The 15,427-nt window shown below is 44.5% G+C and overlaps 1 protein-coding gene across 1 annotated transcript in view; it reads left to right on the forward strand.

The window, feature by feature from the left end:
* Positions 1-15,427, forward strand: part of FAM234A (family with sequence similarity 234 member A) — a 131,756-nt gene that overhangs the window by 57,698 nt on the left and 58,631 nt on the right. The window contains exon 6 of the mRNA XM_082260148.1: positions 1,771-1,903. Within this exon, the coding sequence (XP_082116274.1) occupies positions 1,771-1,903 (133 nt within the window). The remainder of the gene's footprint in view (positions 1-1,770; positions 1,904-15,427) is intronic.

The raw sequence follows: 15,427 nt of genomic DNA on the forward strand, positions 1-15,427 counted from the left end.
CCCCTCATAGAGAAGGAAAGAAGGACCGCCAATAGCGTAATAACGTTTCAACATATGGTTTTATTAAAATAAAATTTTACACTCCCTTGTAAAATACATAGTAAAAGCATGTAGTACACAGACTCGGTGATCACCCTTTGTCCAGTGTTAGCTCCGACCGCCAGGACATTCCGGGACTATCTCCTCTCTGTGTGTGGAGAGAGGAGATAGTCCCAGAAAGTAGCAGCTTTTTTGTTTTATGTTATTTTCAGTACCCCTAAGTGCATAGGATCACTTAGTAACCTACTGTGAGAATTGGTTATTTGACCAGTGGTGTTTTTTCATATACTGTATCAGTTGTGCATAGTAAATTTGTTTCCATGTCAGAAGTATGGTTTTTTGACCACAATTCTTCCATGAAGACCTCTTCTTGCTAGAGTTTTCCAGACAGTAGATAGATGGTTGTACCTGGGTCCCACTGGTTTCTCACCAGTTCTGTGCTGATGGTACTGCTGGATGTCTTCCAATGTTGAAGGGAAGTAAGCATGATGTGTCTTTCATCTGTTGCACTAAGTTTCCTTGGCTGACCACTGCTTTTACAGTCCTCAGCGTTGCCTGTTACTTTGTACTTTTCAAAAGAGCTTGAAGAGCATATCTTGAAACCCCAGTCTGAGAGAGACCTTGCTGATGCAGAATAACTATTTGCGTTGTTGCTGTGCCATTGTGTATGACCTGCCATATGAACTGTCCTCAACAACCTCACCTTAGCAGTTTGGTTTCTGGCTGGTCACCCAATTTTAATCCTGCTACACAGCTGTTTCTGTTTCTGTTAATGACTGTTTCAACCTACATATGAAATTGATGATCGTTATTAGCACCTGCTTGGTATAAATTTGTTAATCATACACCTGACTCTAATCCTACAAAATCCCTTACTTTGTAGAAGTTTATAAACTGTGCAAGTGTAAGAATTGATGCGGGTAGTCACACTACATTTTGATTTAGATTTTCTTATTTTCTAAATTGATAAAAATAAACATTTGAAATATATGTTTTTAATAGTATTCTTACAATACAGCATTTCTTCACACCTGCCTAAAACTTTAGCACAGTACTGTAAGCACCATATCAGACCAAGCGCTTATGCCACTGGTAACAGGGGCAGGATTGTTACCATAAATTGCACTAATCCATTGTTGATACTCCCTCACTGCCCAAACCAGCTCCTTCCCTGCTCCCTCAGCAATAAAACTTGTGCCGTGTTTCGGACAGTGCAGAACTGAGCCAAGTTGTTACATTGTCCACCCTCACTGAAATGTCAAGTGCACAATAGAAAGGCCCCGTTGGTTTATGAAAATTCTGCTTTTTTTTGTTGTTGTTGTTTCTGAGGTCTGCTTAGCTATGAAATCCCTGAACAGAACACCTCTCTCTATTCTCTTCTCCATAGGATAAGGGGGAGTAAATAATAATGTTGCATAGGCAGAGAACTAGAAACATAGTAGTTGTAAAGGCAAAAGGTATTAAAGTGAAAAAACCTTCCAGTACCAGGTCCCTGGAATCCCCTTCCTGAACACCTACCGGAATTCTGTCTCAATCCAATGCTGTGCCAGGCTGTAGCCCTGTTTTTCTCTCTCCCTCTTTGATGAAAATTATCAACATGTTTAATAAGTACAGTGTGACCATTGAGCTTTTTTTAATTTTTATCTACTGGTTGCTATGGCCATTTGTAAATAATGTGATTTACCTGTAAATGCTATTTACATTTCAGAGATGTTCTGTGTTTCCTTTTAGCTACATAGTGCCATATTCTCTGGAAAAAATGGTGACCGTATTGGCCAAACTTTGAAAATTAATGGAGAAAAACCGATTGGTCATTATACTCATATTACAAAGTCAAAGGCACAATACGTGTTATTCTACACAGGTAAGGCATGCTCATAAATACTTTATGGACTGTTTAATGAGATCATATAGAATCATTTTTTCCATTAATTTTTTTATTGAGAAAGTTCAACATACAAGGCAGAAACAAGCATGGTGACCAAGGTACAGCATGAGGTGTAAAAAGCATAACAGAAAGTACATGTATAGTCTTAGCATAGTAAAAAATTTAAATAAAGCACATTCACTCCTTCTACCAATGAGTCATATTTTGCAATATTTAGTCCAGCGATGAAAACAGGTGTAGTATGAAAACCTATTGGGATTGGTTACCTCTGCAAATCCTAAAGAGACATGCCACCCCTGAAGTCATGTTTGCCTGCGTAGTAATGAAAGATGGAAATTATGGAGAATCTGAGCAAGGGAGCATCCAAAATGCTCCACGAAGTGATTTAACTTAAGAACATGAAAAAGTTTTCTGTATCACCTTGTAGCAGATTAGTGTATTTAGATGTGGATCTATAATGTAACCAGCAAGCCTAAGTCTTGGATGTAATGGATAACTATCTTAAGTGATATGTGTCAGTTCCTCCATATCTGCAATTTTGTTAATGTAGGAGAACCGCAATCGTAGGTGATTGTGGTTTTCTCCAGTGAACCGAGACACACAGTCTGGCCACGTTCATGATATGCATCACTGAGGATTTAAAATATTGATGTTTGGACAAGCTGGTATGATGCAGCTAGTACTGGTATGATGCAGCTAGTACTAGTCCAAGGAGCAACCCAAAACAGACAAGGTTATGCGGTGAACCTCCCCGCAGAGGAGCAATGCCATTAAATATGGATCAGGGTTCCCACATCTGCAATTGCAGCACCCCTCAAATCTCATTCACACTTGAGGCTTGCTGTATTCCAATATGAAGATACATTTCGGAATAAGTTAAGATAAATGAAAAGAATCCTGTTTTTGGGGAGCACCCATGCATAATGATTAAAAGGAGGTAAGGTTCCTGACATTCAAAAGGTGCCTGACTTGGAAGTAAGCCTACAAATGTGCTGGATGAATAGGTGAGTGAGGTCAAGCAGTGCGATCCAAGATGTGGCCCCTTTTAAAGAAATGACCTGCCAACATGTTAGGTTTGAACCAATAGTCTTCCAGAATATTTCCAGTTAGCCCAGGGGAATTCTGGATTGTACCCAAGTGGCGAGAGTGGACCTTTCACCGAAGAAATTGACAAGGCATTGTATACGAGTTGAAAAACACGGAGCGTAGTACTTATAAGCGTTGGGTTTTCAGAGCTCAGAGAGAAGAAGTCGACTGTAACCACTGATATTCAATCTTTTAACATTTAGTGCAGGTCCAGTCCACAATTCTTTCAAATAGCAGGCCCAGTATTATTTCCATATGTCTGGAAGGCCAGTGCCTTTCTTATGGTTAGGGAGAGTCATAGGAGAAAAGGTTCACCTCTGAATTCTCCCTTCCATAAAAATGTAGTCATCATGGTCTTCAGAGAAGAAAAAAAAGTGGGGGCAAATAATTGTTTGAAGTGTGTAAATTAAAAGGGATAGAACATTTGTTTCTCTATCGCTCATTGACAGACGTAGTCTTCTTGATTCTCAAGAGCTGGGTTATGTTGTCTCCGCAGGAGTAGGACTAGGCAGAATGACAAAATGTTCTGGCTCCACCCTAGGGGGCAGTCCCTGAGGGTATATCCTCCCTCTCTCTGCTACAGGGAATCAGTTTTTTTCTGTCTAGTCAGGAGTAAGGACCTAAGTTCCTTGCTGGGATCTTTTGGTCCTGGCAAGACTTTTTTTCTTTAAGAAAAAGACATTTTTTAGGTAGTTTTCTCCAGTGTTTTTTTCCTGTGAGATCTTCAAGCAAAAATGCCGGACTGGGCGACACTTGTGGTCACCCCAGCCGGCCTACGAGCGCGTGCAGACCAGGCATTGCGCTTGGTCGGCCGCGACATATTCAAGTAAGTATGCGGGGCCGGGCGACGGGCTGGATGTGAGATCCAGTGGTCACCCCGGTTTCTGCCTAAAAGCGCGTGCAGACCAGTGCGCTGAGTCGGCCGCGACGGAGTCCCAGTAAAGGGACTGACTTTGCGAGTTAAAAGCTCGCTTGGACGCCAGGACCAGAGAGTCGAGGCGTCCACAAACCCCCACCTCGGTGGAGAGGGTATTATGAAGAGAGGGTGCCTGTCGGTTCGGTATGGTGAGTAAACGTTCCCTTTTTTCCTCATTTATGAGGCAGTATATATTATGGGCCCCTCCATATATGGTCAGTATATATCTGACACTTACAAGTCCCCCTTGTAATACAGCATGTGTTTGTGGGAAGTGGACTCGGTTCAAGAGCTAACACTCTACCCAGCAGACTGTAACATTACAGCAAACATAGGAGGTATAATCCTACCTTATGTGCAGTGTATCTCTGTAGATCCATATGTCACCTCTCAGCAGAGTGCAGGTGGATGTGCTGGGAAGACGATATCGGCGGTCCGCCGCCATTTTGCCGTAGACCGTATGCATGTATGTCCTCAGGTCACGCCGGCCGCCATGTTTTTGGAGTCTTATGTCTCTTCTATGGGGGCGGCCATGTTTTGTGAGCCCAGCTTCCTCGTGGAGGGCTGGGAACGCCGGAAGGCGTACACAGGGGGCGGAGCCACGCCTTCTGCCCGGGAAAAAGCAAACAGCTCCTTCCAGTCTGTGTAAGACAGACGCTGGCTGCAGTTTGTTGGAAACTGCACTGCATCGGTTGGTGAGCCTTGGGGGTCCCTCTCTCTCTCTCTGGGATCGAGAAGCAGGTACTCTGAGGGGCGCTATTGCGCTAGGGGGAGACACACAAAAAAAAAAAAAAAAAAAAAAAGTTTTTTGTTTATTGCTGGCAAAAGTGTCCTGTATTAACATGGACCCTGCCACTCATGTATCTCCTCCGGATCCCCTCGAGGGGTCTGCGGGATCCTCCAGCACCCCATTGACAGTTGAATCTTTGTCAGCCATTATGGAAACTTTTGTGTCCCGGGTGGAAGTGGCTTGTCAGGGACAGGGCGCAAGAAAGCGACCCCCGCCTAACCCCTTATTATCTGAGACCTCGGATTCAGACTCTGAGCCTATTTCTGCAGTTGCAGGTACTTCATCTGGTATTGGTGTCTCGGGTCCTGTCTCTTCAGACAGTGAGGAGGATGTTTCGGCATCCGCCATAGCCCGAGAGGAAGCGTTGGTAAACGCACTCATTGTATCTGTTCAAGAGACTTTAAGGTTACAGGGTATTCCATCAGAAATAGCTGAAACTGAGATCCCTTTTGGGACTAAAAAGCGCATCAAAGTGGCAAAGGTTTTTCCATTGCCCAAATGTTTTGGCAATCCAATCGATGAAGAATGGCGTCTGCCAAAACGCACTTTTAATATTTCCAAACGCATTGACAGGCGTTATCCGTTTGAGGAAACCCTTATTAAGAAATGGACAGAACCACCTGTGGTGGATTCACCAATCGCTAGATTGAATAAAGCCACGGTTATTCCTCTAGAAGACGCTCCGTCTTTTAAAGATCCAGTGGATCGCAAGATAGAAGCTATGTCTCGCACCATGTTTTCCTTGATTGGATCAGCTTTCAGGCCAATAATTGCTATTGGTTTGGTTTCGCAGGCTGTAACTGAATGGACCAAGTGGTTACGCCGGGACTTAGATGAAGTCCCTCAGGCGGTATCAGATTTGTATGTGTATGTGATGCGGCGTTAGACGCCACTCCATTAATGGCGCGAGCATCAGTCTCAGCAGTGGTTCTCAGGCGTACACTGTGGCTAAAAGGTTGGATAGCCGACCAAGGTTCCAAAAAAGCATTGGCTAATATCCCCTTTTCAGGAGAACGTCTATTTGGAGCCAACTTAGATGAGATCATTAAGGATCTCACCGGTGGAAAAAGCACCTTTTTACCGCAAAATTTTAAAGGTAGAGGAACTCGTCAAAGACGAGGGCCTTCTTTTTCTGCTCACAAGAGGTTTTTTCGTCCAGCGGGTGAAAAAACTAAGTCCTCCAAGGTTCCTACAGGAGGCGTCAGGGGTCGTTGGTCGGGCAAGCAAAAGCCCGCCCCCTCCAGACCTGAAGATAAACCATCCAAAGCCTGAAGGTGCGCCCCCACCCATAACTGGGGTGGGGGGACGTCTTCGCCGGTTCCCGGATCCATGGCTTTCCAGAATCCCGGACAAATGGGTTTGCGAAGTCATAAAGTCAGGGTACAAGATCGAGTTTCGATCTCTCCCACCGGCGCGATTCTTCCCTTCCAATATCCGACTATCTCCGGATCGTCTAGAAGATCTGCGGAGAGCAGTCACAGATCTACTACAACAAGGAGTGGTAGTCCACGTTCCTTGGACAGAACGGTTTCAAGGGTTTTTTTCAAACCTGTTTACAATACCCAGGAAAGAGGGCAAAGTGCGTCCAATTCTGGACTTAAGAGCACTCAATTCTTTCGTCAACATAAGAAGATTCAGAATGGAGTCCATTCGCACGGTAGCAGCCTTCCTGCATCCAGGGGATGTCTTAGCGTCCATAGACATCAAGGACGCCTATCTTCACATTCCCATTTTCGCAGGACATCAGCGTTTTCTACGCTTTTCCGTAGAGGAGAACCACTATCAGTTTGTGGCGTTACCTTTCGGTCTCGCCACGGCTCCGCGGGTCTTCACAAAAGTGTTGGCCCCTATGTTGGCACTTCTGCGCCAAAGAGGTATATCGATTCTAGGTTACCTAGACGACCTTCTGCTTCATGCAGAGTCTCCTCAGACCTTGCTACAAAACATAGAAATTACTATGATTTCTTTACAGGAATTCGGGTGGCTGGTGAACCAGCAAAAGTCTTTTCTGGTTCCCACCCAGAGGCTCGAATATCTGGGTCTAATTCTAGACACAGTCAGGACAAGAGTGTTTCTTCCGGTAGGGAAACTTCGAAAGATTCAATCAGCAGTCCAGTTGTTACTGTCCAACAGCTGGTCTTCCCTTCGGACTTGCATGAGGGTTCTGGGGTTGATGGTGGCTTCATTCGAAGCAGTCCCATTTGCCCAGTCCCATACCCGAATTCTTCAGCAAGAGATTCTCCTCAGATGGAATCGGAATCCGGAATCCCTGGACAATCAGATACGATTGAGCAAACAGACCAGAGAGTCTCTGGTTTGGTGGCTTCGGTCTCCAATGCTCAGCCAGGGAAAGTCATTTCTGCCAATATATTGGATGATAGTGACCACGGATGCCAGTCTATCCGGATGGGGAGGAATTCTCGGTCAATTATCTGCCCAGGGACTTTGGTCCCCGGAAGAATCCAGATTACCGATAAATGTATTGGAACTGAGAGCGATCAGACTTTGTCTGATTCACTGGACCGAGCAGCTCCAGGGCAGCCCGGTTCGGATCCAGTCGGACAATGCCACGGCCGTGACTTATGTCAATCACCAGGGGGGCACCAAGAGTGTCCGAGCGGCCAAAGAAGTGGCTTGCATTCTTCGCTGGGCGGAACGATTTGTTCCAGCAATCTCTGCGGTGTTCATTCCGGGGGTGGAGAATTGGCAGGCAGATTATCTCAGCCGTCAGACCCTGGATCAGGGGGAATGGTCCCTCCATCCAGACGTTTTCCACCAGTTGTGCCTTCGGTGGGGCACCCCGGATGTGGATCTGTTGGCATCACGATTCAACAGGAAAGTTCAGAGATTCGTGGCTCGCTCCCGCGATCCTCTAGCAGAAACCGCAGACGCACTGATCGCCCCGTGGGGGCAATACCAGCTAATATATGCCTTCCCTCCTCTCGCGTTACTGCCAAGACTTCGCAGGGTAGAGGAGGAAGGAATCCCAGTAATCCTGGTAGCTCCGGACTGGCCTCGTCGAGCTTGGTATGCCGACATGGTCAGACTGGTGGCGGACGTCCCGTGGAGACTTCCTCTCAGAGAGGATCTACTGTCTCAGGGACCGATCTTCCATCCTGCTTTACGATCGCTGGCTTTAACGGCCTGGCTATTGAGACCCAGGTGCTGAAGGACAAGGGATTGTCAGCTTCAGTTATTCCTACTCTAGTTGAAGCAAGGAAAGCGACTTCCAGAAAGATTTATCATCGCACATGGAAGTCCTACATTGCATGGTGTGAACCTTTGGGGTTCCGTCCTCGGTCTTATTCGATTAGTCGAATATTAGCTTTTCTGCAACAGGGGGTTGAGCAGAAACTGGCCTTGAGTACTATCAAGGGTCAGGTCTCAGCATTAGCCATCTTCTTTCAGAAGCCTTTGGCTACTCATTCCTTGGTGCGGAATTTCATCCAGGGGGTGCGACATCTGGCTCCGCCAGTGCACGCGCCGTTACCCCCCTGGGATCTTAATTTAGTGTTGTCGGTTCTTCAGAAACCTCCCTTTGAAGATATTAGGGAGATTCCTCTACCCACGTTGTCCCAGAAGGTGGCCTTCTTGGTGGCTATTACTTCTGCACGCAGGGTGTCAGAACTGGCCGCATTATCTTGTCGTTCACCATATCTGGTGGTTCATAGAGATAAGGTGGTTCTTCGTCCGAATCCATCCTTCCTACCAAAAGTAGTTTCAGAATTTCATCTGAATGAAGAAATTGTATTACCTTCCCTGTGTCCTAAGCCCAGTCATCCTCGGGAATTTGCTTTGCACTCCTTGGATGTGGTCCGGGCGATCAGGGTATACTTGAAAACGACAGACTCGTTTCGCAAGACGGATTCACTTTTTGTGATCCCAGATGGACCCAAAAAGGGGTTGCCTGCATCTGCCGCGACCATTTCCAGATGGATCAGACAGACGGTAGTGCAGGCTTATTCTATTAAGGGTCGGGAGCCCCCGTTCCCTGTTAAGGCGCACTCCACTCGGGCACTTAGTGCGTCATGGGCCTTTCGCCATCAGGCGTCAGTGGTCCAGGTGTGCAAGGCGGCTACCTGGTCGTCGGTGCATACCTTCTCTAAACATTATAAAGTTGATGTAATGGCATCGTCTGATGCCTCATTTGGCCGCAAGGTTTTGCAGGCCGCAATTTGAGGAGACCAGTGGTCTACCTCGAGGGTTTTTTCCGTTGGAAAATTTTTCTTTAGTCTCATTCTTTGTTTATAATGAGCCTTTAAAACTTCTAGTTTGGCACCGGTTGGGCCTACTAGATTGGATTTGATTTAGTCAATCCCACCCCTCATTTGTGGCACTGCTTCTGGATGTCCCAGCTCTTGAGAATCAAGAAGACTACGTCTGTCAATGAGCGATAGAGAAAAATGGATTTTTGTAAGAACTTACCGTAAAATCCTTTTCTCTTAAGCTCATTGACAGACGTAGTACCCGCCCCTCTATCATTGAGTTGGGTTGGGTTAATTTCTCTGTACTGCTTTAAACAGAACTGATTCCCTGTAGCAGAGAGAGGGAGGATATACCCTCAGGGACTGCCCCCTAGGGTGGAGCCAGAACATTTTGTCATTCTGCCTAGTCCTACTCCTGCGGAGACAACATAACCCAGCTCTTGAGAATCAAGAAGACTACGTCTGTCAATGAGCTTAAGAGAAAAGGATTTTACGGTAAGTTCTTACAAAAATCCATTTTTTCAAAATTGTGGCTCTCCTGAAGCAGGAATATCATGCTTTATCCCAGGCTTTAGGATCTTGTATTTGTACTAACGGGCTGGTAGTTGCGACAGTCGAGATCTGACACGACTGATGGAAGTTCGGTCCCTAGATAAGTGATAGCATCTTTTTTCTATGAAAAAGGAAACTGCTGTGTACAATAAGTCACCTCTTCTCCGGGCACAGATACTGTATGTTAAGAGCATATGATTTGGAGTAGCTCACTTTCAATTTAAATTCTGAAACCGACTGGTCCAATTGTTGCAACAAAGTAGGAAGTGATATTCGCAGGTCAGTCAAAGTGCAATGTCTTCAGCAACGGCTGCTAATTTATACTCCCTGCACCACCAAATTGGTGTGTAGACTCCTGAGGAGGGATTCTAAGGTTATGACAAATTGTGTGCGATAGGGGACGGCACCCCTGTTTTATTCCATTTGCGTCCTATAGGGGGCCATTTATTTTTACTTTGGAATGCGGGAAAGCTTACAAATACAATTGGCTGAATTCACAAAGCCATATCTTACTGCATCCGAGTATGCGGTAAGATACCACACAGCGTTTTTCAAAAAAGTTTTTTGCCATTACATAAAAATACCGCATTAGTTGTTTTATATTTTATAAAGTCATGCTGTATTTTAGTAGTGAAAGCCTGCTGTAATTTACCACCAGTGTCCTTAACACAGGCTGTAAATACCTGGTTATTAAAGAGCGGGAAGCCACGTCCTTAACAACCGATGAGTCATCAGCTGTCAGCAGGGTGTTTATTTTGATGGTAACCCCCCATGCCAGAAAAAAAAATTGTGTGGGCCCCCCCCCCCCCCAAATCTATACCAGACCCTTCTCAAAGCATGTAGCCCGCAAGGTCCAGAAACCAAAATCCATTCTAGGCCACATGCCCTCAAACTCTTCAAAAAGGGCCTCTTCCCCACAACCATGGCTGGTGGTTGTGGGGGTCTGCGGGCTGGGACCTAATCAAAATCTGGAAGCCCTCTTTAACAAGGGGTCCCCAGATCCCGGCACCCCCTATGTGAATGAGTAGGGTTACATAGTACCCCTACTCATTCAGCAAAAAAAAAAAGTGTAGTGTAAAAAAAAAAAAAGACAGTAGGTAGTTTTTGACAAGTCCTTTGTTAAAAAAGAAAAAAAAACCGCTCCCGACGAAGGCTGCCACTGTCTGCCAGCTCTGCCGTCTGACATTTTCTAAATAAGTGACATCACCGACCGGGGCATGCTGGTGGAGGTTGCCGTCTGGTAATGTCACCGTGGGAGCCCCACTGACAGCTGATGACTCATCGGTTGTTAAGGTCACGGTAGCCACCTGCTCCTTAACAACCTTGTTGTTTATTGGTTGTTATGGATGCAAGCAGCTGCTGGTTCCTTAAATATTGCATACAGGGACCATTTTGTTTTCTTTTTATGAACTGACTTTCACTCCTGTTTTATACGCTATTTACCAAGCATTTTTGCTTAATGCAGTAAATACTGCATGAAACAATAGTGAATTGACATTTTGAGGATCTTATGTGGGAAAAAACCTAAATACCGCATGCGATCTGGTTCTGTGAATAGAGCCCATTATCCCTGAGCACAACTTGTCTTGTAAGTCTAAGAAGCAGAGAGCTATCTCCATTTAATCCCAGGTCACCCTATCAAATGCCGTTTCATCATCCAGAGAAAGGAAATAGCCCCATTGTTACCATTAATTAATGGTGAATATTACAGCAATAGAAAATGAAATATATCAGCGCACAATCAAATGAAATGAAAAACATATATAACCATATAACAGCAGCTGTACACTCAGGTCAAAATACAAAAACCAGCGTAAAAATCACACAGTAATCAGTGCAGCGCTCATATATCCAGAAGTATATAATCATAACATCAGTAAAACATAAAAACAGTCCGTGCATAGGAGCCCGTGAATAGGGAGTGCAGTTGTAACTATTCCTGAAATGGGGACACAAGTGCTCTTCATTGCACAAACGACCACCACCACATAGATTGGCCTCTCACCTTATAACAAAAGATCACAAGCCCAAAACTCCTTTCTCAGCATGGATCAAACACCGCCAATCACGGAATGCTCAGTCAAACCTCCAGAGTTCCTCTCAGTACTCTTTCCCGTGTCATAGGAAACACAAAAACGGGCAGACCATAGCGTGATACTGATAAAAACTTTATTATAAAACGCAAGTAAAAAGCCTCTTACTCTGTAGAAGATATTGGTAAGCAGATCAAAAGGTACAAGATGCGGCGAGCCCTACACGGACCTCGCCGTTTCCGGATGACAGCGGGTGACGTTGATCGCTCCTCCCTCCCCCCGCACGCGTATAGTCCCCTATGGACGGGGACTTCGTCAGCGGTAATCTGATTGTGGTGATTACCGCTCACTAAGTCCCCGTCCATAGGGGACGATACGCGTGCGGGGGGAAGGAGGAGCGATTGACGTCATCCGGAAACGGCGAGGTCCGTGTAGGGCTCGCCGCATCTTGTACCTTGTGGTCTGCTTACCAATATCTTCTACAGAGTAAGAGGCTTTTTTCTTGCGTTTTATAATAAAGTTTTTATCAGTATCACGCTATGGTCTGCCCGTTTTTGTGTTTCCTATGACACGGGAAAGAGTACTGAGAGGAACTCTGGAGATTTGACTGAGCATTCCGTGATTGGCGGTGTTTGATCCATGCTGAGAAAGGAGTTTTGGGCTTGTGATCTTTTGTTATAAGATGAGAGGCCAATCTATGTGGTGGTGGTCGTTTGTGCACTGAAGAGCACTTGTGTCCCCATTTCAGGAATAGCTACAACTGCACTCCCTATTCACGGGCTCCTATGCATGGACTGTTTTTATGTTTTACTGATGTTATAATTATATACTTCTGGATATATGAGCGCTGCACTGATTACTGTGTAATGGTGAATATTGGTTGCTTTCAGTGTTTTTTTCCAGGCTTCCTGACTGAGGATGAACACAACTTAATCAAGAGATATTTGTTTTGGTAGGAGGGGATGCAGCTTGTTGGCTAGGATTTTAGCATAGAGTTTTTAACATCCACATTGATCAAGGAAGTGGGCCCAAAGTTTTCCACTTGTGTCACCTCTTTAGAGTCTTTCTTATTTTTAATAAAAGGGCCATTCCATCAGGCCTCTTTCACATGTGTGGACTGAGCGGGACTGCCTGACCGTTTTTCAGGTGGACCTGATTGGACCATCCCTTGTTCTCTATGGGGAGGTGGATGTAAATGGGTAAGTGTCTATTTACATCCGCCTGTATCTGATCTGATCCACCAAAAACATCCATCTAACAGATCGGATCGGATGACCACCCAATAGAGAACAGCAGGCTGTGTCTGTGTTCACTCTGCATCAGCAGAGCTGACACAGAACTGTCTTCTGCCTGCTCAGTGGGGATTAGCGGACAGATCCCCCACTGAGCAGGCGGATCTGCTTGATGTAGTCTGCCCCATGTGAAATGGGTTTCAAACATCTGAAACTGTCACTTAACTGTTAACACCAACCATCACAGTGTAGTTTTGCTAAAGTTAATTCAATTCTTTAATCTGAGCACCGTGCTATGCTGCAACCAGAATCTAGAAAGCCATTTTGCAGGGATCTTGTTCTTCCTGAAGTCTCTGCTTGGGAGCCTTTTTCTCTCTTTACTTAAATAGCCGTCAGACATTAGAAAACAATACTGTCAATCAACGCCCTTCATAGCTCGTGTATATTTAGATCAAATGTCTGTGCCTTGTATTAAACAAACTGTGAAACCAACATTTATTTTCATTGTTACCATGCCAATGTACCTTAAACCTATAGGTTTCTTCACAATATTTCTAATCTAGTACACCTTGTTTTAGAGAAGTAACCTTTTATTAGTTAGAACAATGTAAAACCACATTATGGGGGAATGACTGTACCATTATGTAGCTTCCTGAGCTCCAAGGCACAGGCGCATTGAAACCCCATTCACTTTTTTATTATGCAAAGTTTTACTAGGTTGAAGCAGGCTTGGCTGGCTGACAACTCTGCTGCTAATTGCGTGTGTTCTTACTGGAAGGGTCTCCAAATAACGAAAATTTGCAGGCGATTTACAAAAATACAAGTTGCTTAAAGCATAACCTAAGCTGCTTCTGAGCACTACAAACTGAAAACGCTATTTAATTAATTTTAATGTTCAAAGCAAACTCATCCATTCATCCTTGTCTCCATGCTTTATTGTGTTGAAATCACTTTGAAAAACATCCATCAAGATTTCTTACTGTGGACATCATGAGTAAGGGCAGATGATTCTTATAGCACATACAATGTACTTCCTGGAATCCATCTACCCTTAGCTTGTGTATGAGGATGTGCTTAGCTGAGAAAACCCCTCCTCCCCTTCTCCCGATGAAAGAAAATAAGGCCCATGAAGATTCCTGGGATGTATGACATCAGTTTGGCGTAGGCCAAAAACCAGTAAGCAACTGAGGAAATGTAAAAAAAAAATAAATAAAAAGGTTAAAACAAGTAAATATAATATACCTTCCTATCTATTTACTAATCCTAGCAACAGAAGAATTAAAAAGTGTTAATGTTTAAGAACGCTTTAGGCACTGTGTAGAACTGTGGTGTTTATATGCTCAAAAAATGAATGGTATATTCTGTGCATGTGTCTTTGTTACTACTATTTGGTCTGTGTACAAAATACAGGTTAGTGCCTAAGAAAGTACCGATATATCTTGATTAGCATTGTCGGAAGTAGTGGTCAATAATGGCATATTATCTTGGAACAGATTTCTTTTACATAAAATTGACCAAAGCCATTAGTTTCCCTTTTAATTTGATCTTTGCTGAGAAAAATCCTCGCCATGTCAAGGAATTTGGCAAACCTAATTGCAGCTTTTTACTACCTTTCTGGTAAAAGTTCACATCTCTACTCCAATTACTTTGTTGTCTTCTAAACGGTAGGGTCTATATGAGCAGTCCCGGAGTGGTAATCGGGAAAATTGCTGGTAAAGGAGTGTGCAGACCAAAGAGCCGGAAATGGTATTTCAGGAGAATACTATACAAATACAGTGTGCAGAATACCCACAAACAATTGCTGCATTTAAATACATTTGAATTAAAAAAAATAGTTGACTGCAAATTGAAATGTAACTAAGTTTAAATCATATTAAATTTCGAAATAACAATAAAATATGTTATAGCAATGTTTCAAGAAAAGTGGAGCCTTTAAAGGTAGATTCACTATATTTCCACCTGCATGAGAAATGTTTACTGCAAAGCGGAGCACAGAAATAATCTTTGTAAAATTTTTTCATCTTGTCTATGTTAGTAAGTCAGCACGGTTTTCATAACGTCCTATTGAAGGGGTCTTCAAACTATGGCCCTCCAATTGTTCAGGAACTACAATTCCCATCATGTCTGTCAATGTCAGAGTTTTACAAAGCCTCATGGGATTTGTAGTTCCGCAACAGCTGGAGGGCCGTAGTTTGAGGATCCCTGCCCTATTGCATGCCATGGTGTCATTGTATGTCTACAGTTTACTGTGAAATGTTCACACTTATGACCCTTTCACACATACGGTCCGATCAGATCCGCCTGTCAATTTTTCAGGTGGTCCTGATCGGATGCACCATGCATCCCTATGGGGCAGCGGATGTCAGCGGAGACATCTCTGCTGCCATCCGATCCGATCCTGTCCGTCAAACCTGGACAGATGGAAACCCTATTTTACAGGCGGTCCGTTCTCATCCGATTCCCCCATAGAGGACAGTGGGGATATGACAGTTTCATCTCCGCAGACAGAGCGGAGATGGAGCTGTCATCCGCCTGCTCAGCGAGGATGGATCAATCCCCTGCTGAGCAGAACAGAGTCCGTCAGCGGAATGGACAGGTGTGAAAGGACCCTTGGAGGTTGATTTACTAAAGGCAAATATACTGTGCACTGCTAGTGCAGCTGCTCTAGATCTGAAGGGAAGCTCTG

The sequence above is a fragment of the Pelophylax lessonae genome (genome assembly GCF_965119305.1).
Source record: "Pelophylax lessonae genome assembly, chromosome: 6".
Classification (NCBI taxonomy): domain Eukaryota; kingdom Metazoa; phylum Chordata; class Amphibia; order Anura; family Ranidae; genus Pelophylax; species Pelophylax lessonae.